The sequence below is a fragment of the Urocampus carinirostris genome, chromosome 3, assembly GCF_059441175.1.
Source record: "Urocampus carinirostris isolate Australia breed hairy pipefish chromosome 3, RoL_Ucar_1.0, whole genome shotgun sequence".
Taxonomy (NCBI): Eukaryota; Metazoa; Chordata; class Actinopteri; order Syngnathiformes; family Syngnathidae; genus Urocampus; species Urocampus carinirostris.
Window position 1 is genome coordinate 7,472,789 of NC_142351.1, and position 25,013 is coordinate 7,497,801.

General features: G+C 42.1%; 1 protein-coding gene and 1 pseudogene across 2 annotated transcripts in view; one reads left to right on the forward strand and one right to left on the reverse strand.

Moving 5' to 3' along the window:
• The window catches only part of LOC148368495 (partitioning defective 3 homolog B-like), a 237,983-nt gene that overhangs the window by 89,363 nt on the left and 123,607 nt on the right, over positions 1 to 25,013 (forward strand). The window contains exons 11-14 of one of the 2 annotated variants that reach the window (XM_088330519.1): positions 6,581 to 6,766; positions 14,054 to 14,218; positions 15,464 to 15,532; positions 22,373 to 22,472. In XM_088330519.1, coding sequence (XP_088186645.1) covers positions 6,581 to 6,766; positions 14,054 to 14,218; positions 15,464 to 15,532; positions 22,373 to 22,472 — 520 coding nt within the window. The remainder of the gene's footprint in view (positions 1 to 6,580; positions 6,767 to 14,053; positions 14,219 to 15,463; positions 15,533 to 22,372; positions 22,473 to 25,013) is intronic. The other variant, XM_088330520.1, reaches the window with a different exon arrangement.
• Positions 9,918 to 10,037, reverse strand: LOC148368496 (U2 spliceosomal RNA; annotated as a pseudogene).

A 25,013-nucleotide genomic window follows, 5' to 3' on the forward strand; every position in this document is an offset into this window, starting at 1 on the left:
TATGAAAAAAAAAATCAAAATGCTTTCTGGTATTGTTCAAGGGGCCGGACCAAATGTGGAGGCGGGCCGTATCCCGCCCGCGGGCCGTAGTTTGGGGACCACTGCTCTATAATTCCTATTTCAGTCAATTGGAATTTCAATACAACATGATGAATTTTTCACATGTGCAGGGTATAAAATTAGGCTTTAGTTATACATAAAAGCTTAAATAGCTCCCTGATTTTTTTACATTAAATAAATTAATAAAAATATCAATACTGCCTACTTAAATTAAGTTAGAGCAAAAAGTGCAAAAAGCAATTGAAATTTAAACTGAGCTGGTGAATTGAAAAGTGTGGTTAATGACAAACTCACGTTACGGTAACAGCTAATCACTCAGCCTTCCACTTAAACACACACCCTAATGTTATGATAAGAGCTAATAAATCAGTCTTCACCTGAACTTGGTTCCCTAAAACAAGTTAACACTACACTTTTCATGCTATCTCTTAATCACACACATCATTTTCTACCTTTTACTTTTGAAAATTGCAATATTATCCGCAGACTCAGGAGTTAGGAGAGCAGCCGCTGTTTGCTGTATGCAGTGTGCTGAGTCCGGAACGCTTTTGCCCACAGTGGCTCCGCCTTGTAGCTTATCCGATCAGAAAGGCCAAAGCTGGTAGTGAAAAGAGAGGAGCAGGGGAGGAGTAGGAGTAGATGTGAGGGAGAGACAGGCTCTGATGCATCTGAGCCTAGATACATAACAAAAATGCTGATACCAATATCTGTCAAAAATCCGTCAAATTCGCAAATATCAGTGAAATAAATCTGCTCGCCAGATAAACGGTGGACCTCTAAGACTCTTCAGTGAATTGCCACATTAGCAGCAAGCTTCAAGAAATAAAAAGTATTTGTTGTTGGAAATAAACTATTAAAAATGTAGCATTTACCAAATTATTCAAATCAGTTATCTGACTCCATTAACCAAACATAACCTTCATTCACCCAACAATACATGCTCTTTTCTTTTTCGGGAAAATATGGGCAAGAGACCGGCATTTCCACACGGGGCAGATTTATTTTCTTTAAGTATTTAACTATCAAATTAGCCGAATTATTGTCGAATTAGTCTTCGTCGAGCCTCCCTCTCGATGGTCCCTCGCGATCGATCCTCTTCTCCTCAAGTTCTGTCTTCTGAAGTTCTTTTTACAAGCTGGGGTGTCGGCTCCTCCCACGGACGTGTCGACTCCTCCCATGGGGCGGGCCAGGTGCCAGCTCCACCACCTCCTCGCCGAAAGGCGTCGCGATGTCTAAAGAAAACTCTTATCAGCAAAGCGCTTCTCAAAACAATGCCGGACGTCCTTGTGCTTCTGGCTTTCTCCGTCAGATTCCTGTTATCAACAGAACTAAACAAAACATTCGCATTCGGAACGGTGCGACCTGTCATTGACCTTAAGCCTTCTCCGTGAAAAATCTTCATTGCATTCGATAAATGTAACTTGTATGAAATTGTATAAAATCCCTTATAGTCAAATACATAAAATATTGTTAGATTTGACCATCGCTGTGCACAGCCTTCATTTTCTGATTGGTTCATCTTTGGCTCACAACTGCTTCCAGTTTGGTATTTGAAACTTGCCAGTTGTCACCTGAATCGCGTTTCACGCAGGAAGCTGAGAGTCGTCTTTCATTTTAGCAGCTTTTAACTGAGCCTCACATGCTTGTTGATAAAAATAAGCCTGTGCTGAAAATCCGGCATTAGAGTTGAAATAGAAGAGGGACTTTTAAGGGCCGAATTTACATATTCTTATTTTATTATTTTACTTGGAGGGAATGTGCTGAAATTTCACTCGTCACGCGTTTTACTAACTGTCGGTGTTTAAAAGGAACAAGTTTCAGCTATGAGTTACTTCATTAAAAAAGTACCGTATTTTCCGCACTATAAGGCGCACCTAAAAGCCTTTATTTTTTTCAAAAGCTGACCATGCGCCTTATAATACAGTGCGCCTTATTTATGGATCAATTTTAAAATTGCAAAGTTTTCCAACTTACTTGCAGCCGCCGACTCTATTTTCCCCCTACGGCGAAGTCGTCCCCGGTGTGTGCTGGGATTTATTTACCGGCGTTTCATTGGCTAACCAATGTGTCAATCATCATTTGAATCGATCACTATTGGCTAAAGTTATCTGGAGGTCAAGGGGCGGATCCTTTTTATCATTTACAGGCTGGCATTGGCTTAAACGGCAAAACAAGGCCTGCAATTGGCCGAAAAAGATGAATGCGTATAGCACACGGTTGACGGCATACAGAAAGCATTTTTTTACTTTTCTGTATTTGTAAATATTTTATTCTCCTGGATTTACTTAACTCACGGATATAAGAGGACCATGGCTGCACATTATTATTGAACACAACGACTTCGGTGAGCTACCCCGGCTATATATTTTCCCTGTATCTTGTTTCAGACTGAACTCGATGTTTCTGTGATAAGCGGTGCAGATAATGGATGGAATGGAGTGTCCATTTTTAAATTCAACTCAATTCCAAGTGTTTATTGTCATATGCACAGTAAAGTTGCGAGCGAGAATAGAAACTAAGGAATGGTTGGCATTTCTTGAATCCCAAGATTTGAACCTTCCGATGGAACATCGTACGGACACCGCATCCGCACGTGTTCTCGACACGTATTAGCGTCTTTGCAAGCTTTGGGAATGTTAAGGGGGTAAGAAGTTGGACTGAACTATCTGACTGTTTTGTCGACGTTCCCATTGTAGCGCCTTATAATCCGGTGCGTCTTATGTATGTCAAATATAGGACTAAAAACTATTTTTTCAGGGTGCGCCCTATAACCCGGTGCGCCTTATTGTGCAGAAAATACGGTAGGTTTTTATTTAAATTTGAAGATAATTGTTGAAGCAGAATTCATGTCAGTTTACAGCAGCCCGTTGACACGAAAAGATCGTTGATGTGGGCGGCAGTGGCTCAGGAGGTAGAGCGCTCGTCTGGGGATCAAGAGATCGCAGGTTCGAATCCCGTCTCCTCCGTGTTACATGTCGAAGTGTCCTTGGGTAAGACACTGAACCCCTAATACCCCCAATATGCAGGTTAGCGCCTTACATGGCTGCACGGCCGCTATTGGGAAATGTGATGCACAATGTAAAGCGCTTTGGGAAGTCATTGACTTGAAAAGCACTATATAAATGGAGATCATTTCATTTCAACAGCACAAAAAAGCACAAATATGTGCACGTTTGACTTCAGGGAACTTTTTTTTTTTTTTTCTTAGAATACATTTCTATTGCACCTCCACTACACTAGGGTGCAGTTGTTTTTTCATTGCCACAGTGTTTTGTTTACATTTAGCTTTCACGCAGGGCATTAAGCACATAGTATAAGTATTGAGTTTGAAGTGTGGACACAAACTGGAGCAGAATCTCAAGTTACCCCATGAAAGAAAATGGGAAATATTTCAAAAGCCTTCCTAAAACATGAATTCAGTCCTAGGAATTATCTGTTCCAATGCTTGACTGTTTCTTTTCCTTTTCTGTGAATGCTTCTCAACCTCATGTCACCGTTGGCCGTCTTCACGGTCATTTTCTAAAGAAGCAAAAGAGCGATTGGAAAAGAGGGAGAAAGTAAAGCCCCGGGACAAAAAGGGTAAGAGAAGGGAGAGTGAGGAAGGAACGGATTGAGAGATTAAATGTAAAGAATCGGCACGGAGCGACAGAAGCGTGTTATACCTCAGGGACGGCTTATCACTTTTGAATGCTCCTTTGTGCCGCTCTTCCCTTCCTCCTCTACTGTGCTTTGGAGGAAGTAAGAAAGGTTATTATGTTTCTTTTAGAGACGGCTGGCTTCCCGTCTGCGCCTTTCATTCGAAAACGGAATAAGCTCTCGACAGTCCTGTGTTATTCTTTAATCTGCACCCTGTTAGGAATTTAACTATTAAAAATGTATCGTTTACTAAATTGTTCGAATGAGTTATCTGACTCCATTAACCAAACACAAACTTCATTCTCCTAACAATGCATGCTCGTTTCTTTCTGGGAAAAGATGGACAAGAATAGCCGGCATTTTCACGCGGGGCAGGTTTATTTTCTTAAAGTATTTAACTAAGGTGGCCTTGGGGGAATGGCGCCCGCCTTGAGACTGGGAGGTTGTGGTTCAAGCCTCGGCCGAGTCATACCTAAGACTTAAACATTGCCTCCCTGCTTGGCGTTCAGCATTAGGGGTTGGAATTGGGGGCTTTGGTCACCTAATGACTCCCAACACGTCAGTTGGGTTGAGCGAGGGGGCTGGGAATCCCTTCCTCTGTATCAATCTCCCAAAAAGAGTCAGAAATGACTCTAGCCACCTCCCACTAGGGGGATATGGCTGCGTGTATATATCTATATATATATACAATTTAACTAAGTGAATTCCATCGAATTAGCCAAATTATTGTCGCTTGAGGGGCGCAGTGGTTAGCGCGTGTGCGGCACAGTTCTAAGGTCTTGGGTTCGAATCCAGCTACCAGACTTCCTGTGCGGAGTTTGTATGTTCTCCCCGTGCTTGCTTGGGTTTCCTCCGGGTATTTCCTCCCACATTCCAAAGACATGCAATTCAGGTGGATCGACCGGTCCAAATTGTCTCTAGGTGTTGAATGAGCGAGCGAGTTGTCTGTCCCTGTGTGCCCTGCGATTGGCTGGCATTCAGTTCAGGGTGTCCCCTGCCCACTGCCCGATGATTGCTGGGATAGGCTCCAGCACCCCCGCGACCCTACTGAGGATAAGCGGTGCAGCTGATGAGATGAGATTGTCACTTGAGGCTTCATCGAGTCTCCTTTTCGATTGTCCCTCTCACGATCTCTGATCTTCTTTCTTCTGAAGTTCTTTTCACAAGCTGGGGTGTCGGCTCCTCCCATGGGGCGTGCTGACTCCTCCCACGGGGCGGGCCAGAGACTCCCCACGTGGACTCCACCTCATCTGGAGAAACTCAAATCAACACCAAGCGCTTCCACGTCCTCAGGGCTTTGTTCTCCAAACATCTCCCGCCACCTGCGTCAGAACTCTTGTTACCAACAGAACTAAACAAAACATTCGCATTCGGAACGGCGCGACCTGTCATTGACCTTAAGCCTTCTCTGTGAAAAATCTTCATTGCATTCGATAAATGTAACTTGTATAAAATTGTATAAAATCCCTTATATTCAAGCAAATAAAATATAAAATCCTTCAACCCACATCGTCCTCTGTTGAACAAAACACCTTCTCCCCTCAAATTTTTAAATTTGTGCTTTTGTTTTCATGCCCAGCCTCTTTCAGTATTTGCTTCTTTTTGAGTCCCAATATTTCTACTTTTGAATGGAACCAAATGTCAAGATATCAAAAGAAAGAGTTAGCGCATTAGACTTGGAGCTCAAGTTTCAGTCGTCATCCACAGTCCGATGCAATGTTCCCTGTCATTTTGCAGGGGTCTGAGCGTTCACATAAAGTCGGTGGGCAACGCTTGAAACAACAGTAAGCAACAGCAATCCCAAGTGTGGCAACTAAGTCATTATCAAACATGTCCAAAACTTGACTTAAAGTTACATTTTGCTGAGTCTGGCAATACAAAATTATTTTTCACTTTTGAATGAATTGACTCATGTACGATTGCCTACAAACATCATTTGTTTTTACAATTCTTTCACAAGATTTCCATTTCTTTTATTCCTGGTATCTTTTGTTGCTTAATACTAACATTTTTGGGGGCTTATTGAGTCGGTTGCACGATACACAACTGTATTTAATCACATTTTTTTTGTGAAAGTTCAATGTTGGCAACAAGATTGACTTGGTACAATTGGAAATTATTGGAATGCAACACAAACTTTTTCTTATTTTTCCTTTTTTTTCTCTCCTTTTTTTTTAATTCCTTTAAAAAAACTCATTGTGTTTATTTTTTCCTAGCTGTTACTTTTTTCTTGCTTTTTTGTTCTCTAGTACCCTTTTTCCCTTTATTTGTTTCTTTCTTTTCTTCTGGCCTTTTTTCTGAATTTTTCCTGCTCTTTTTTTCTCTTTTTCTCTCCTTTTGTTTCGTTTTTTTTCTCAGCTTTTCACCACTTTTTCATTTTGGAATATTTTTCTTTTTTTTTTCTATTCCCCCTTCCTTGAAGTCATTTTGTGCACAATTTTTCATAATATTAGGTCACGTTGGGATTAAAGAAGCAAAAACAACCTGAAGAGCCATTTAGGACCGGAAAGAGCCGGTTCCTTTTAGTGAGCCGAGCCGAAGGAGCCGGTTCTCGAAAAACTCTACTGACTTTACTCAACTTCGTTCTACTTCGACATTGACTTCAAAATACCGCATTTAGAACACAGCATCAGGGGAACCCTTGTATTTTTGACCTTCATGCACTGTACCTTTGACTTCATTGGCTTCTTAATGAGCAATTTGGAGCCCTGATTTTTGTGAGCTGGCTTGTGCGCAGAAAAGCTCTGGGTAGTGCGCAATTGCGCACACACGCAGCTTAGAGGGAACACTGTCCTATGTATTAAAAGTCGGAAAAGAGGCTCAAATCCTTTTAAATGTCATTCATATATTAGAGCTTCCGCTGTCTGTGTTTGTCTCTCTTAAGAAAGGTGAAGATGCCGGAAGTCTTGTTTTGGAGGACGGCAGAGAGCAGCTCATGTATGAAGTTCCGCTGAATGAGACCGGTTCCGCCGGCCTCGGCGTCAGTCTTAAGGGCAACAAGTCCAGAGAGACCGGTGAGGACTTGGGCATTTTCATCAAGTCCATCATCCACGGAGGCGCTGCATACAAGGTACGTCTGTTTACTGCTCATCATACCACATACTGTACACATAGGTTGGATACAATCCTGTGAGATATTTAAGTATTTACAAGGTCGAACCGATGCCTGTTGAAATAGGCGCCGCCCCGAGCGGCAGCCTTTCCAGCAGCTCCTTGTTATTTCGCTCTTTTTGTGATTTATTGTTTTAAGTGTCTGCTTCTACCTTCGGTGTTTTTGTCCTGTTTGACAACTACACTTTGGATTACTTTCTCTATCGTTATGGGTTTTAACGCACAAAAATGCATTTATTCGAGGAATCAACTCCTTGCCCTGAAGAATTCTCGCGCCGGCGTGTTGGGGGGGCCCTATGGTGGCTGTAGAACCGGAGCTAAGGTGAAGGCTAAGCGGCTAGTGTCGATATAAGTCTTCGGTACGTCCGTAATCATGGTAAATGTAAACTCTCTACCAAATAAGACCGACAAACTGGTTGCGCTGGTGAGAAACACCAAAGCGTACAGGGAGCGCAGTTTGCTGTGTTTTACGGAAACGTGGCTCACGTCTAGCATCCCGGACGCTCACGTGGAGCTACCCGGCCTCAGCGCTGTTAGGGCAGACAGAGACACAAAAGCCTGCGGGAAGCGGAGAGGAGGCGGACTCGCTATCTAGGTGAACACGAGGTGGTGTAACCCTGGGCACAAAGATTTCCATCTGCTGCAGGGACGTCAAACTTTTCAAAATCGGAATAAAATGAAGCAAACGTTTGATTTGAACGCCCGGCGTAGAAGATGCACGCCCCGAGTGTCCGGGCAGACGTTATTTCTTCATTTCTTGTGTAAATATTGTGTAAATTATAACCTTATCTTCTTTGTTCCTTTTATATTGTGTAAATTATAACCTTATCTTCTTTGTTCCTTTATCTTCATTTGTCTCCTTTTATCCTTAACGTTAAAAGTGAACCTGGAGTGCCACGCTCAATTTCGTTGTCACAATATGTTCAACCCATTTTGTAACAATGACTATAAAAGGTATATTCTATTCTATTCTATTTCAAACACTGACTCCAGTCAACATTGCTGGCGGGCCTCGAAGTATTAATTTGATGCTGGCCGGTAAAAATGTGATCAGGGGCCGTTACCGGCTTCCGGGCCAGACTTTGGACACACCCGCTGAGTGGACATTAGCAGTTTCCTTAATCCTCATAGTCTTTGTTGATCAATCAATAGTCCCTTGTTTCATTGAAACTGAAGACGTACTGTTTTTGATTTACCTGGAACAATTCCAAAAGTGTGCTCATCAGACCGCGGCCCTCTTGGTCGTTCCAGAGAAGATGGAGACCAATTGACTTACATTTCGAGCTTTTTTTCCAAATATCGTTTCTTTGTTTTCATGTCTGTTGCCGTTATCAGTTCCTTTCACCGCTCTTCTGTTTCTCTCTCTTCCTGTTCTTTCTTTCCTGTCTGACGCCACCCCTTGTCCTCAAGCAGGGGATCTCTTGTGCAGCCCCTTGACACCCATTGACCCAAAGCGGCCCTGTGTCAACAACTCAGCAGCCATTTTATCTTCACCACTCGTCACTCACTTCGAGTTTCCAGGGTATCAAAATGCCAAAATAAGTCTGCAGATTTTAACACATTGGAAATCTTTGTTCCGTATTTTGCGGACTAAGAATCACATTTTTTTTCCTAGTTTGGCAATGGGAGTGCGACTTATATTCGGAGTCTTTTTTTGTGAAAATATTAACACGTTATTCTGTTATTGACTATTATCAGTGACTGAAAGTTACCAGGGCAGACAACTCTGGAAAGTTGCAAAGTATTAAGGATTGATAGTCAGAATATATAACAGAACGAGACTTTAAAATTAGGTTTATTATAAATCTACTTCTAAATCTACCTGTATTTATTCATTTTCATTCATGCAATGTTTGCCTTGCGTCGTCTGCTACAAGCCACGTGAACTCCTCTTTCCAGGATGCTTTTAATGTACGTTTACATTTTGTAGCGTCGTCAATTTTGTTTGCTTCTTTTGAATCTTTCTTATAGGGCTGATATCCTCTCCATTTTTCTTGTGTTCTTTGTGCGTCTACTTTGGAAATGCACGACCTTATAAGAATCATAAATGTCCAGAAGCAGGAAGTTGTTCGATGCAAGCTTCTGATTGGCTGCCGAGTATGCAAATTGCCAAACGAACCGAAATTTCTAAGCCGAACGAAGATTTTGAAATCGGAATAAAACAATCGTTTGATTTGAAAAAAAATCTTCGACCTTTACGTTTTTGTACCGTCATCAATTTTGTTCGCTTCTTTTGAATCCTTCTTCTGGGGCTGAGGTTTTGGCGTGATTCCTAACCACTTCTCTATTTTTTTGTGTTCTCTGTGCATCTACTTTGGAAAGTCCGGAAGCATAAAGTTATTCGATGTAGGTTTCTGATCGGCTGCCGAGTATGCAAATTGCCAAACTACCCGAAATTCGGATATTTCCAAATTGAACGAAGATGTTGAAATCGGAATAAAGCATCAGTATGTACCTGTATTGACTCATCTTCATTCATGCGATGTTTGCGTTGCATCGTCTGGTACAAGCCACGTGAACTCCTCTTTCCACCATGCTTTTAATGTACCTTTTGTAGCGTCATCAATTGTGTTAGCTTCTTTTGAATCTTTTTTCTGGGGCTGAGGTTTTGGCTTGATCTCTAAGCACTTATCCATTTTTTTATCGTGTTCTCTGTGCGTCTACTTTGGAACAGGATATGCAAATGCACGACCTTATAACGCTCGGGAAAGTCCGAAATTGCAAAGTTATTGCGTCGTCTGCTACAAGCCACGTGAACTCCTCTTTCTACGATGCTTTTAATGTACGTTTACGTTTTGGAGCGTCATCAATTTTGTTAGCTTCTTTTGAATCTTTCTTCTGGGGCTGGGGTTTTGGCTTGATTTCTAAGCACTTCTCCATTTTTTTGGGTGTTCTCTTTGCGTCTACTTTGCAAAATAATATGCAAATGCAAGACCTTATAACGCTCGGGGGGGGGGGGTTTAAGGGTTATTGATCTATCTTCGTTATTCATTATCCATTATCCGTTATCGGTCAGTTCATAATACGCTACAAAGCCTAGGAGCCGGGACACTTACTCTCAGCCAAAAGGCCAAGCTAAGGTCCTAGCCCTAAAGCCTTGCTGCGATCATTGCGAATGCACCGTTCCCGGAGGTACTGCAATACCGGGCCGATGCGTGGAGTGGACAGAGCAAGATCTTATTCCATCTCCGGAATGCAAAAATCAAAGATCATGGCAAAGGCCAAGCTAAGGACCTGGCATCAAGGCCAACATGAATCCTTACTTTTTTGGTTTGAACAAATTTATTGACACTAAAAACAGAAAACAATCATGACAATCTCAACAGCAATTAAGCACATTCACAATATTATATTCCAATATTACGTTTTTAACAGCAAACACAAAGTGAGGTTTGAACAAACCTTCTCGAAAATCAAACATATTCACAATTTCATTATATAACATCTTTGTTAGTGTCAATAGATCCGTCCAGGCTAAAGACGATCTGATACTTTATCTTCACAGGCATGTTTGGTACGTAGCGAGTGTGATCCTACTAGCGTGTTGGTACCTTTCACAGGCACGGTTTGGGATGAAAGTTATATTATTATTATTAAAGCTTTGAAAACTCTCTCGGTGTACCGTCTTTCTTCGTAAATATGTGTAACCATGTATAATATGTATTTGCAACTCTATATTTTTGTAACGTATTTATTTTAGAGATTTATTCTGTTATGTGTTCTACGGACGAATCAAAGCGAAGGGGCGGAGCACACGCGGGCTGATGGGAAATGTGGTAAAGCTGAGTTATCGGTAGATCTGTCTGTTGTCGCAGCGGACAATAGTAGATATATATTTTTCCCACCCTTAACTTTGGAAATATACATTTTGTTTCCTTGGATTACTTTCAACGGGACCCGGACTTTACAAGTCTGCATCATACGATAATTACGGGTATCATTCACCACTCATGATGTCAACTGTGGTTCTGGAGTTGTGCACTGTCTATGAGGATGCAATTGTAGATCTTACAGCGTGGTATGGGTTAAACTTGTGACTGTGTCGCAGGCTTGCGGGCGCGGCTTATACAAGGGTGCGGCTTGTATAAGTACAAAAGTGACAAATCACTCAAATAGTGGGTGCTGCTTATAATGAGGTGCATTCTATAGCCCGGAATTTACGGTAGTTTTTCTGACAGCTGTCTGTACAGACTGCATTCAGAAGGGGCCAATAAGTGACATGCAAAGCAGGTTTCTGGGACAAGATAGCACACAAGAGAGGAAAATTCATTCAAAGAGACATTGAAATGGTTTTCTCGAAGTGAAGAGGGGGAAATGATGAAGCGTTGAAACACTCATTGGGGTCACATTACACCAGGGCTTTTGCGTGCCTTAGCCTGTCTCTTCTTCTGTATAAATCAGGGGTGTCAAACTCATTTTATTTCGGGGGCCACACAATAGAACAAACATTCTGCCGGACGAGTAGATTACAAAGAAAAAAAGAGATAAATAAATAAGTGAAAGTGGGAGGGAAAAGGAGAGAGGGCAGGACAAAAAAAGAAAAAGAGTGAGGGCGAGAGAGCGTGAGAAACAAAAGAGGTAAAATGTCATGAGAGGGGGGGAAAAAAAGGGAGAGGAAGAAAGAAATCCAAAGAGAAATAGAAAGACAGAGGGAGGGAAAAGAGAAAAGAAACAGGGAAGGGTAGGAAGAGAAAAAGAGAAAAGGAAATAATGAAGTTGGAGCAAAAGTTAAAAAGACACAGAGAGACAAAGAGACAAAGAGCAACAAAGGAAGAGAAAAAGAGAGACACAGAGAGTGAAAGAGACAGAAAGAGACAGAGTGGGAGAAAAAGGGTGGAAAAGAGAGAGAGAGAGAAAGAGAGAGCAAGAGAGAGAGAGAGAGCGGGACGAAGAAAAAAAAGAGAGGGGGAGAGGGCGTGAGAAACAAAAGATGAAAAGTTGTGAGAGGGGAAAATGTAAGGGAGAGAAAGAAAGAAATCTAAAGAGAAACAGAAAGACACACAGAGAGAGAGAGAGTGGGAGAGAGAGTGAGAGAGAGAGAGAGAGAGAGAGAGAGAGAGACACAGAGAGATGAGAAATAGAAAGAGAGAGAGAGAATAAGAAAGAGAGAGAAATAGAGAGAGAGAGAAATAGAAAGAGAGAGAGAGATGAGAAAGAGAGAGAGAGAGAGAGATGAGAATGAGAGACAGACAGACACAGAGAGATGAGAAATAGAAAGAGAGAGAGAGACATGAGAAATAAATACATACAAATACAGCTTCTTTGTGAGTGGCACCTGTCTTTGGCAACATCAAGTGAACTTATTTCAACCCGCAGCTTATTTTTCTCTTGCGCTTCTCTGAGTGTTGTCTCGCGGGCCGGACTCAATCCCTTAGCGGGCCTGATCTGGCCCCCGGGCCGCATGTTTGACACCTGTGGTCTGGATGAACGCTAATGAAAAGCACGACAGGCTTCCTAAGAGAATTTGCGGGAGCGGGATGCGACATGAGCTTCTGCTGAGGAATGTCATGCTAGCTGTCACTCGGTATGAAAAGAGGATAGTGTCATGAAAAAAAAATCAAGGTGAAAATGAACGCATATCCTAGCCAAATATCTCAAAAAATATTTTTATTATTTTTTTCTAATCAAAAATTTTTAACCTGCGAACGTTCTGCCGGCAGACTGTTCATGTTTCAATATGTACTCATCACAGAAACATCACTATCAGTCTGAAACAAGATTGGAAATTATTGGAATGCAACACAAACTTTTTCTTCTTTTCCCCTGTTTTTTTTCTACTCTTTTTAATTCCTTTAATCTCATTGTGTTTTTTTTTTATCCCAGCTGTTACTTTCTTTTTGTTCTCTTTTTCCTTTTTTTCCTTTGTTTCTTTTTTTCTCGGCTTTTCACTACTTTTTCATTTTGGTATTTCTTTTTTGTTCTATTCCCCCTTCCTTTAAGTCATTTTGTGCATCATTTTACATAATATTTGGTCATATAGGGATGAAAGAAGCAAAACAACCTGAAGAGCCGTTTAGGACTCGAAAAAGCCGGTTCCTCTTAGTGAGCCGAGCCGAAGAAGCCGGTTCTCGAAAAACTCTACTAACTTTACTCGTTCTCCTTCGACTCGACTTCAAAATACCGCATTTAGGACACAACGTCAGGCTTCTAACTGACTTATTCCTAAGACTTAAAAAGTGGTCGGCGGCGCCCTCTGTTGGCTGCGGCTGCATCGGCTCGCTACAACGGGTCAGGTGCAATCGACATTTCGTTCTGTGTACATTGTTACACAGAATGACAATACAAGGAAATTATTATTATTATTATTAAGTCGCTTCGTTTATCGTCACCGGCGACTTTAATCGGGCATGTTTATGGACTGTACTCCCCAAATCCATTCAATACGTGGACTGAGCAATTCGGGAAAATACACTGGACTGTGTGTACTGTAATAATAATATAATAATAATAATTTCCTCTGTATTGTCATTCTTTGTAACAATGTACACAGAACGAAATGTCGATACACCTGACCCGTTGTAGCGAGCCGATGCAGCCGCAGCCAACAGAGGGCGCCGCCAATTTACCAATGTTATAAGTTAAGATCAAACATCCAGTTCGATCCACCATTTCTGTTTGTCCCTCACCCCCATCATCAACCCCCCTCCGGAGGAAGCAGAGCCTATTTACAACAAAGACAGTTAAAACATGTTCTTTGTTCCTTTATCTCTTTATTTCATTATCCTCACTGTAAAATGTGGAACTGGAGTCGTCCAATTTCGTTGTTACAATATATCCCATGTTGTAACAATGACAATAAAGGCATATTCTATTCTATTCTATTCTATTCTTAATTAGTAATTTTGAGCCCTTATTTTTGTGCGCTGGCTGGATTTTCTTGTGCGCTGAGAGTGTGCGAGCAGTGCGCAATTGCTTACGCGCGCAGCTTAGAGGGAACACTGCATGCTATTCTTATGCCTCAGTCTTCTCAAACCCCACTTCTTACTGCGTCGGTTATTTCTAAGTGGCTGCTTCGTAAGACACTTGAAGATGATCTAGCGCCCACGGAGGCCATTCCATTAGCCGTGCAATATATTTATCAGTCCATATCCGCTCTCACGAGATTGCTATCTCCACTATGATCTCGCCTTCACCTTTTAGAGAGCGCTAGCCTTTTATTTTTATCATTGGCCCGGTGAGTTTTTCAACTTGTTAACATCAACCGGGTGTCTATCCCGTTAACATCCGTACCAAAATCTTCCCGTAGGATGGCCGCCTCAAAGTCAATGACCAGCTCGTCGCAGTCAACGGCGAAGCGCTGCTTGGACGGTCCAACAACGCTGCAATGGAGACACTGAGGCGCTCCATGTCGTCGGAAGGAAACGCCAGGGGCACCATCCAGCTTGTGGTCCTGCGAGCGTCCAGGGCAGAGGTAACGCGCCATTGTGTGGATAATGGCATGCTTAAGTTTAAAATATCATTCCTTCTAAATTGGATTTTAGATTTCCTTATCAATAGAGAACAGTCCGTTCCCATTGGGGATAAAGATTCATGTTCTATTGTCCTCAACACTGGTACGCCCCAGGGCTGTCTATTGTCTCCAACTTTGTTTTCCCTATTCACTCGTGATTGTCAACCCAATTCTGACCATTCACTATTCGCTAAATATGCAGACGACACCACGGTTACTGGCTTTATTTCAAATAGAGGCAAAACTGAATACCGAGCAGAAATTGATTCACTTTCCACCTGGTGTCATGAGAGTAATCTGTTATTGAATGTAGGTAAAACTAAGGAGATGATAATAGATTTCTGTACTAAGCCTCCCCCGCATGTGCTACTGTCAATTAATGGTAGTGAGGTGGAACTGGTCCATTCATTCAAGTTTCTGGGTACTTACTTGTCAGCTGACCTCACATGGATTCTAAAGTCAGCCAGACAAAGGCTCTACTTCTTTTGTCAACTCAAATGATTCGAAGTCTGTCAATCCATTCTATTCAATTTTTATCGTGCTATCATTAAATCCGTTTTAACGAGGTCAATCACAGTTTGGTTTGGTCGCGTCAATCAGAAAGAATTGTCAAAGATGGAATCAGTAGTGAGGACGGCAGAGGAAATAATAGGTACTGGCCTCCCGTCCCTGCAAAGTATCTACATCGATCGAACTAGAAAATGGACATGAAAAATTAGACGATCCCAGTCACCCTGCTCGCAGGTACTTTGATGACCTGCCGTCAGGTCGCCGTCTTCTCTCCATTGCGAGCAAGACTACACGTCTTAAAGAGAGTTTTTACCCTTCCGCTATCCGTATGTTCAACGGGAATTGATTTAGGTTATTAGGTATAGTATTATTATGCCAACGGCATTCCTCCGACCTATTCTACTCTAGTCTTGTTATTTACACATTGTTTCTTTTTAACTATTCTATATAATTACCTTGTATTATACACTACAATATCTTTTTTACTCTATTCTTTTTATTCTTTTAAATCTATCATTTAATCATTATTAAGTGTTCGTGTGTCAAATGATTTCTTGTATATATCATGTTTATGGTTTATACTGGCTGAATAAATAAATACAATACAATACAATTTCAGCACACTAATCCTAGTAGCTTGCTCATGCCTTCACAGGCAATAGTTTTCGGACCCCAAGTGAATGCTTGTTTTTCCAGCAGGGACAGCCTAACGCAGAGAGCAGCAGCTCCAATCAAGCCACTCCTCTTCAATCTTCCGACACTCAGGTACAAGAAGCCAGGATCGGTCGGCCACTTCGGTCTCACAGCTCATCCTCCCATTCATCGAATTTGTGGAGGCGAGCGTCTGAGCCACTACCTCAGCTCCACCACCAGGATGGTACACTTAGACCCGGGGAAGCGCATACCACCCAGGTCTTAAACATTAGAGAGAGGCGCAGTTGTTACACATTTGGCCTTGCGTATACGAATACTGAATACGAGGAGGTTCGTGGCAACAGTCCTACCCACGAGTTTGGGTCTCATGACCTCAGGTCGAGAACCGTGGAAGGAACGGAGTACACACAAGGTTATACGTACCTGCAGCCAGAAATCGATGATACCCGCGAGCACAATGCCCCACGTGGCAGTCTGAAGACAAACGCGTACACGGAAGATATCAGGGCAATGGCTGGGCAGATGTATGGTGACCATCAAGTCCACAACTGTGAAACAAGCACGCAAAAATACAAAGACACACACTCGCATTACTATGCATACAAGCACATGCACTATCGACACCATAACCTGTGGCTCTCTGGTGGACTCTGAAAATGTTTGTGTGCGGAGTTGTGGAATCTTATGAGGAGTAAATCATACTCTCACACATATACAACTAGTATCTCATGCTTACACAGTCATACCAATGCCCAAACGATACTATACTCTCTCATACATGCTGCTATACCCTTATGCACACTACTATTCGCTCTCATACATGCTACTATACCCTTATGCACACTACTATACTCTCATAAACACACTACCGGACTCTCTCCCATGCCCAATCGACACCATAACCTGTGGCTCTCAGGCGGCCACTGGAAAGGCTGTGAGAGGCCACTTGGAAAGTAAATCATACTCTTGCACATGTACTACTAGTATCTCATGCTGACACAGTCATACAAATGCACAAACACTACTATAGTCTCTCATACATACTACTATACCCTTATGCACACTACTATACTCTCATAAACACACTACCGTACTCTCTCCCATGCCCAATCGACACTATAACCTGTGGCTCTCAGGGGGCCACTGGAAAGGCTGTGAGAGGCCGTTTGAAATGTAAATCATACTTCTTCTCACATGCACAAATATACTCTCATTCGGACACAGTCATACCAATGCACAAACACTACTATAGTCTCTCATACGTACTACTATACTCTTATTCACACTACTATACTCTCGTACACACACTATCGTACTCTCTCCCATGCACGATCGACACCATAACCTGTGGCTCTCAGGGGGCCACTGGAAAGGCTGTGAGAGGCCGTTTGAACTATAAATCATACTTCTTCTTCTCACATGCACAAATATACTCTCATTTGGACACAGTCATGCCAATGCCCTAACATTAATATACCCTCGCATACACACACTACTATTATCTCTCATACTTAACTCTTTACTCTTATGTACACACTTGTATACTCTCACACTACCACTATACTGTCATAAACCGAATACTATACTCTCACTCGTATACAAACACTGATATGATGTACATACTACTACTATACTCTCTCATACATACTAGTACACTATGTCATGTATACTACTATGGTAGGAGCCACTCTAGTTTGACGTCAAAATGTAAAACATACACTCACTGATAAGTGTGCAACACCGTGATTACCAAAAGTACTCACAGTAAAGCAAAACTGAGAGGTGACCATTACACTGAAAAAAAAAAAAACGGTAAGAGCGATTTCATTGGTGTGTGAGAAAGAATAGTAGTGTATGTAGGAGTCTCTAGTAGTATGTGTGTGAGAGTATGGTATGGTGTGCGAGAGAGTATAATAGTGTGTGTTAGAATATTTAGTAGTGTGTGTGAGGAGACTAGTATGCGTGAGAGTAGACTGTGTTTGAAAGCATAGTAAGATGTGTATGAGAGTATAAAAATATGTAGGAGAGATTGTAGTAGCGTGAGAGTATCTCTATCTATCGACCTTGGTCATATCCTGACCGCTTTCACTGGTTTACCCCTGCTGCATCATATGGGTGCCCTTCCCATCCCTTAGAACCAACAAAAATCTGAGAGTATGATATGTGTGAAAACAAGTATGATTTGCTTCTCAAACGGCTTCTCATAGAATGTTGGTTTAAAGGTCCCTTGACTTTGTATGCCACTTTTTCCCTTTTTGTTTCTCTGAAAGCATGAAAACATTTCGGGTGCTTTATTGTCTCTTCACCTCTCACATCATTTTGGGCTTTACTTTGTTTCTCATGTGAGATCAAGCTTTTTGTTTGTCTTTATTTATATGGCACTATGTACTTTTCTTGATACAACTGTCTGACTTTCCCCTTTCAATAAAGATAATCCATTGTTTACTGCATGCTGGTTTGTTTTCTCTGGGTTCTCTGTTTGCACTGTTCTGTCTTCTTTGCTTTATTCCCTTTCCTATGTACATTTGTCATAAATTGGGTCGAGGATCTTTCGATTGCATGCCCACTTTCACAGATCGTTTGAACTATCATCGGGAATGTAGCCCGTGAAATACTATAACAGTGTTTTTTAACCAGCGTGCCGGGGCAAACTACAGTGCCTTTAGACCTCGTCTAGCGCGCTGCAGGAAATTGCCCAATTTTATCTCGAAAATCTTTGCTTTCATCCAATGATCACCCGAGTAATTGTAACATTCAACCATATCAGTAGGTGTCAGAAGACCTTTTGTATACAAGTTATTTATTCATTAGATAGTTCAGTATGTTTAATAACTTATATTGTTGGGTGAAGCTGCTTAAGATTCCATTACAAAAAATTCAAGTCAAGTCATGTTTATTTGTTTAGCCCTTAATCACAAAGAGTCTCAAAGGGTTGCATGACCACGGATTATTGCAAACCACAGACTATTATGACACCATCCCCTGATCTAAAACCTACATGAGGGCAAATAATACACAGATATTGTCAACTTAAAATCTAGGTTATTCATATGCAATAGAATAGAAGTGTGTTTTAAGCTTAGCTTTAAACATTTCCACTGAGGTTACAGATTGAATCTCAGGGGGGAAGAACATTCCACAGCACCGGGGCTCGAATGGAGAACGCTCTCCAACCTGCGGATTTCTTCTTGGCTCTTGGAATCACGAGTAGACCAGCATTTTCAGAGGGAAGGCTCCGGACCGGAACATAGGGGGAAATTCAATCTGAAAGATCTGAGGGAGCAAGTCCATGCATGATTTGGTATAATACCAACAGAACCTTAAAATCACATCTTAAGCTAACAGGGAGCCAATGCAGGTTAGCTCAAATCGGGGTCATGTGATCCAACTTTCTTGTGTTAGTTAAAAGCCTCGCTGCAGCATTTTGTACCAACTGAAGGCTCTTGATTTTGGACTTTGGGAGACCGCAGAGTAGTGGATTATAGTCATCGAGACGGGAGGTTACAAAACGGTGAATTATAATATCCGCATCTGACTGCGTACTGTGCCAAAAAAAGCTCTTAATTTTGTAGAAATAGCCAATCAAAAATTAACTTTAATAAAAAAAATTGGGGGTTATTTTCCCATCCATCTATCCATTCATCCATTATCTGCACCGCGCATCCTCAGTAGGGTCCCGGGGAATGCTGGAGCCCATCCCAGCTGTCTTCTGGCAGGGGACACCCTGAATTGGTTGCCAGCCAGTCGCAGGGCACACAGGGACAGACAATTTGCTCGCTCATTAACACCTAGGGACAATTCGGACCGACCAATTCACCTAACATACATGTTTTTGAAATGTGGGAGGAAACCAGATTGCCCGGACGAAACCTACACAAGCACAGGGAGAACATGCAAACTCCACACAGGAAGATTCGATCTCATGAGCTCAGAACTGTGCCGCACACGCCCTAACCACTGCGCCGCCGTGCTGCCCCATATATATTATATATTATATATCATGTATGTGTATATATATCTCATCTCATTAGCTGCGCCGCTTATCCTCAGTAGGGTCGCGGGGGTGCTAGAGCCCTTCCCAGCAATCATCGTGCAGCGGGCAGGGGACACCCTGAACTGGTTGCCAGCCAATCGCAGGGCACACAGGGACAGACAACTCACTTGCTCATTCACACCTAGGGACAATTTGGACCGGCCAATTCACCTGAAATGCATGTTTTTGGAATGTGGGAGGAAACCGGAGTGTTCGGGGAGAACATACAAACTCCGCACAGTAAGTCCGGGAGCTGGATTTGAACCCACACAGGAGGTTCCCAAGACCTTGGAACTGTGCCGCACACGCGCTAACCGATCAGGTAATTGTAATTGTGTAATCGTAATTCTGTGCAGTCCTTTGAGACATTTTTGTGATTAAGGGCTATATAAATAAATTTGACTTGACTATATGTGTGTGTGTATATATATATATATATATATATACACACCGTATTTTCCGCACTTTAAGGCCCACCGGGTTATAGGGCGCACCCCGAAAAAATAGTTTTTGGTCCTATTTTTGACATACATAAGACGCACCGGATTATAAGGCGCTACAATGGGAACGTGGACAAAACATTCAGATGGTTCAGTCCAACTTATTACCCCCTTAACATTCCCAAAGCTTGCAAAGAAGCAAATACGTGTCGAGAACACGTGCGGATGCGGTGTCCGTACGATGTCACTCAAATGCATCGTTCCATCATTCGGAAGGTTAAAGTCTTGGGATTCAAGAAATGCCAACCATTCCTTAGTTTCTATTTTCTTTTTCGCTCGCAACTTTACTGCGCATATGACAATAAACACTTGGAATTGAGTTGAATTTAAAAATAGACACTCCATTCCATCCATTATCTGCGCCGCTTATCACAGAAACATCGAGTTCAGTCTGAAACAAGATACAGGGATGATATATATAGCCGGAGTAGCTCACCGAAGTCGTTGTGTTCATAATAATGTGCAGCCGTGGTCCTCTTATATCCGTGAGTTTAGTAAATCCAGGAGAATAAAATATTTACAAATACAAAATAGTAAAAATATGCTTTCTGTATGCCGTCAGCCACGTGCTATACGCATTCATCTTTTTCGGCCAATTGCAGGCTTTGTTTTGCCGTTTAAGCCAATGCCAGCCTGTAAATGATAAAAAGGATCCGCCCCTTGACCTCCGAATAACTTTAGCCAATAGTGATCCATTCAAATGATGATTGACACATTGGTTAGCCAATGAAACGCCGGTAAATAAATCCCAGCATACACCGCGGACTACTTGGCGTTGGGGGGGAAAAAGACTTTGCGACTTAATATTGATCCATAAATAAGGCGCACTGTATTATAAGGCGCATGGTCAGCTTTTGAAAAAAAAATGAAGGCTTTTAGGTGCGCCTTATAGTGTGGAAAATACGGTATATATATATATATATATATATATAGTTTTGCTCAACAAATAATCTTTTTATTTTTGTTAGCGCATGTGCGGCACAGTTCATGTCTTGGCGTGGGTTCAAATCCAGCTCCAGACTTCCTGTGCGGAGTTTGTATGTTCCCCCTTGCGTGGGTTTCCTCCGGGCACTCCGGTTTCCTCCCACATTCCCAAAACATGCATTTCAGCCGGTCCAAATTGTCCCTAGGTGTGAATGAGCGAATGAGTTGTCTGTCCTTGTGTGCCCTGCGATTGGCTGGCAACCAGTTCAGGGTGTCCCCTGCCCACTGCCCGATGATTGCTGGGATGGGCTCCAGCACCCCCGCGACCCTACTGAGGATAAGCGGTGTAGCTGATGAGATGGGATATATTCATATGCACAGTAAAGAACCACAATTCCCTGCACAATGAAATTCTTACTTTTCTGTCCACACAGTTGCCAGTGTAATAAATCTAAAAAACTATATACATAAAAGAATATTTCGGATATCAAAAGATAAAAATACAAGATTAACTATGATTAAGATGAGTTAAGGTAATAGATACATAGATAGATACTTTATTCATCCCCGTAGGGAAATTCACACTTCCAGCAGTATCCTGGTATTGAAAAATAAAATAACAAAATAAAAGATATAGAATACAAAAATACCCGTGTTGGTATAGAGTATTTAAATAGTGCTACGGAAAATACACATTGTAATAAAAATAGGGTCATATGCAAATGTGGGGGTGGGGTTTAATGTGGGCTTTTACTCCCTCGGATGGAGTTAAAGAGCCTCATGGCATGAGGAAGAGATGATCTCCTCAGTCTGTCTGTGGAACAAGACTGTGACAGCAGTCTGTCGCTGAAGCTGCTCTGTAGTAGCTGCTGCTGTGAAGTGGATGTGATAAATTGTCCATGATTGACCGCAGATAATAATATGATAATATAATAATAATAATAAGATAAAAATAAGATATAAGACAGCCAATCATACTTTGTAAAACTGCTGACGTTTCCTTCTAGAAGGCCGTAGTTCGGCCAACTCGAAATCTGGCTAAACCAACAGCTTTATTGACACTGATGTTAGGCCTCAAGGCCTTCAGAAATGATTCTGAAGGCCCCCAGCTAGATGTCTGACCCTGGCAACAAATAATGTCTGAAATGTGATCGTTTAAATGCTTGAATATGGATTAATATAAGTAATAATGGACAAAATATGATTTACATCACATGATTCACTGCTAACGTGCACAAATGCAATCCTTTGAGCAGTGGCGGTACATTCCGACCCGCATTATTTATGTATTCAGTCATCAGCTGAGATGCAGCCAATAAAAGGAATAAATATATCTCATTTCATTCTACTGGGTCATAAAATGGGCGACCCAGATCCTGTGATGTTTTAATTCACCATCATGCATTTTTAACGAGTCACATTTCATTTCCATTCCGAAAATATTATTCATCACAACCCGTTTTTCAGATTCCATGATCTGCTTTTGGCTTCCAGGAGCAATGGTACGACCGGGAATACCAGGAGGATTCCGGACCCTCGGAGCAAAATGGCGGCGGTCACGGTGAAAGGTTTTCGTATGACGACACCGGGAGCTGTGAGTGCAATCTTGATTATTTTTCCCATTTGGAATGTCGAAATCGTTGCCTATTTGTGTACTTCCTCTGTCAAGTGTACATTCAGGTGTTCTAATGCCTTGCATTCAAAGTCGTGTATTTTGTTGCGCGTGCAAGTATGTGAAATTCTTCGACGTGCTTGAATGAACGTTCTTTTTCATGTCTTTTGGGGTTTGGGTTGGCATTTGGATGTAATTTGAAGCAGTCCTGTTGGGTCTAAAACGACCACTCAAGTGTGGGAGAGTTAAAAAAAAAAAGGCTAACTGTAGAAGAAAATGCACCAGACAAAGACTAAACCAGTTGCAACCGGGGAGAGATGTTTCCATACTTTCTTTCTCATTCTTAATCTCAAACTCCAGGGGGGCGGGGGGGTGGTCTTCACCTTCAAACAAAGACAGGAAGACTAAGACGCCAAAAGGGAGCATCAAACTGATAAAAAATACACACCTTGAGCAAATACATTTAATCCCACTATACAAGTCCTTTTTTTATTTTCACCATTTTTATTGTGGAATTAAAATCCAAGACGACGCGGGTGAATTTAAATCAATATGGTTTGGGACTGGGTGTCGAGAGCCCATTGTAACACAGAAGCGCAATAGCCCAAGTCAATATTTTAACCTAGTTGAACTCCATTCCTTTCAGGCATTTATCTATTTATATCAAAATATTGTCCTTGTTTTGGGGAATTCAGCATTATTTTTACTTCATTCATTTGCATGACACTGCTGAATAAGTCTCACAGAGGAAAACAAAAACAACAAAGGAGACTGCCGAATTGGCAATTATTCATTTTTTATGTCCTTTCCGTTCTTCTGGGAGCTGGAAAATCTTGATCTCATTCTTCAGCTCTCCATCGGATTTTCGGTTGACAATTTGTACACACGGGGGTTGAGCACCAAAGAGTTTATCACGGAGAAGCGATGCCCCATTTTTCTCCTTCGACTGGGGGTTTATTTATGGAAATATTTGAAGATGAAAGACGGTTTATGTGGAAGTCTTCGAATTAACATCTTGCTTTTTTTGTTGTAGGGAAGCTTAATGTCTTCACGGTTCCTGTCCGAGTTTGCGGAGTATGGAAAAGTTAGAAAATCAATGGAATGGTTTCATAGCAGTACGGCGGCGCAGTGGTTAGCGCGTGTGCGGCACAGTTCTGAGGTCATGAGATCGAACCTCCTGTGTGGAGTTTGCATGTTCTCCCCGTGCTTGCGTGGGTTTCCTCATGCGTGTTAGGTTAATTGGCCGGTCCAAATTGTCCCTAGGTGTGAATGAGCGAGTGACTTGTCTGTCCCTGTGTCCCCTGCCCACTGCCCCAAGATAGCTGGGATGGGCTCCAGCACCCCCGCGACCCTACTGAGGATAAGCGGCGCAGCTAATGGATGGATGGATGGAATGGTTTGAATAATAGCACAACACGTGTTGGGCGTGTGACTGAGAAATGGCAATGAGTTATAGCAGTGTCTGAAATAATATCTGCCCGGACGCCCGGGGCGTGCATCATTTAAGTCGGGTGTACAACTTATAAAACAACAACTTTTTCAAGAAAAAAAAGGAAGCTTTTTGTTCCAAATCAAACGTTTGCTTTATTCCAATTTCAAGATCTTCGTTCGGTTTGGAAATTTCAGTTCATTTAGCAATTTGCATACTCGGCAGCCAATCAGAAGCCTTGAACATTGTGCTTCCGGACTTTCCCGAGCGTTATAATGTTCTGCATTTGCATATCATTTTCCAAAGTAGAAAGAGAACACAAGAAAATAATATAATAGAATTGAATAGAATATACCTTTATTGTCATTGGTACAAAATGGGTTGGACATATTGTGACAACAAATTTGGGCGTGGCACTCCAGGGTCACATTTATCGGGTGAGGAGAAAGAAAAGAAAGAAGATATAGGAGCAAAGAAGATAAGGTTATAATTTACACATTATAAAGGAACAAAGAATATAAAGGTTATAATTCGAACGAGACGGAGACTCCGGTAAAAACAGGGGTGGGGGACTATGCGCTACAATAACAGCCGAATCATTGACACACACTGCTCACTCGATATAGTTTCTAGCAGCATCGTGTAGAACCTTCTATCTACCGAGAGAGCTAACTGGTCATTGTGCTTGCAGTTTACGTTCCACCGGATGCTAACGTTCCACCGGATGCTAACTTTAGCATAGCGCTAAATCTCTTGCCCGCTGCAATCAATAAACAGCAGCTTGCACACCCCAACGGAGCTTTTATCGTCGCCGGCGACTTTAGTCCGGCATGTTTAAGGACTGTACTTCCCAAATCCATTCAATACGTGGACTGAGCAATTAGGGGCAAAAAACACTGGACCGTGTGTACAGTAAGATCAAACATCTAGTTGGATCCGCCCATCTCTGTCTGTCCCTCACCCCCTCATACACCCCCCCTCCGGAGGAAAGCAAAGCCTATACAACAAGGACAGTACAAACATCTTCTTTGTTCCTTTATCTCTTTGTTTTCCTTATATCCTCACTGTAAAATGTGGACCTGGAGTGCCACGTC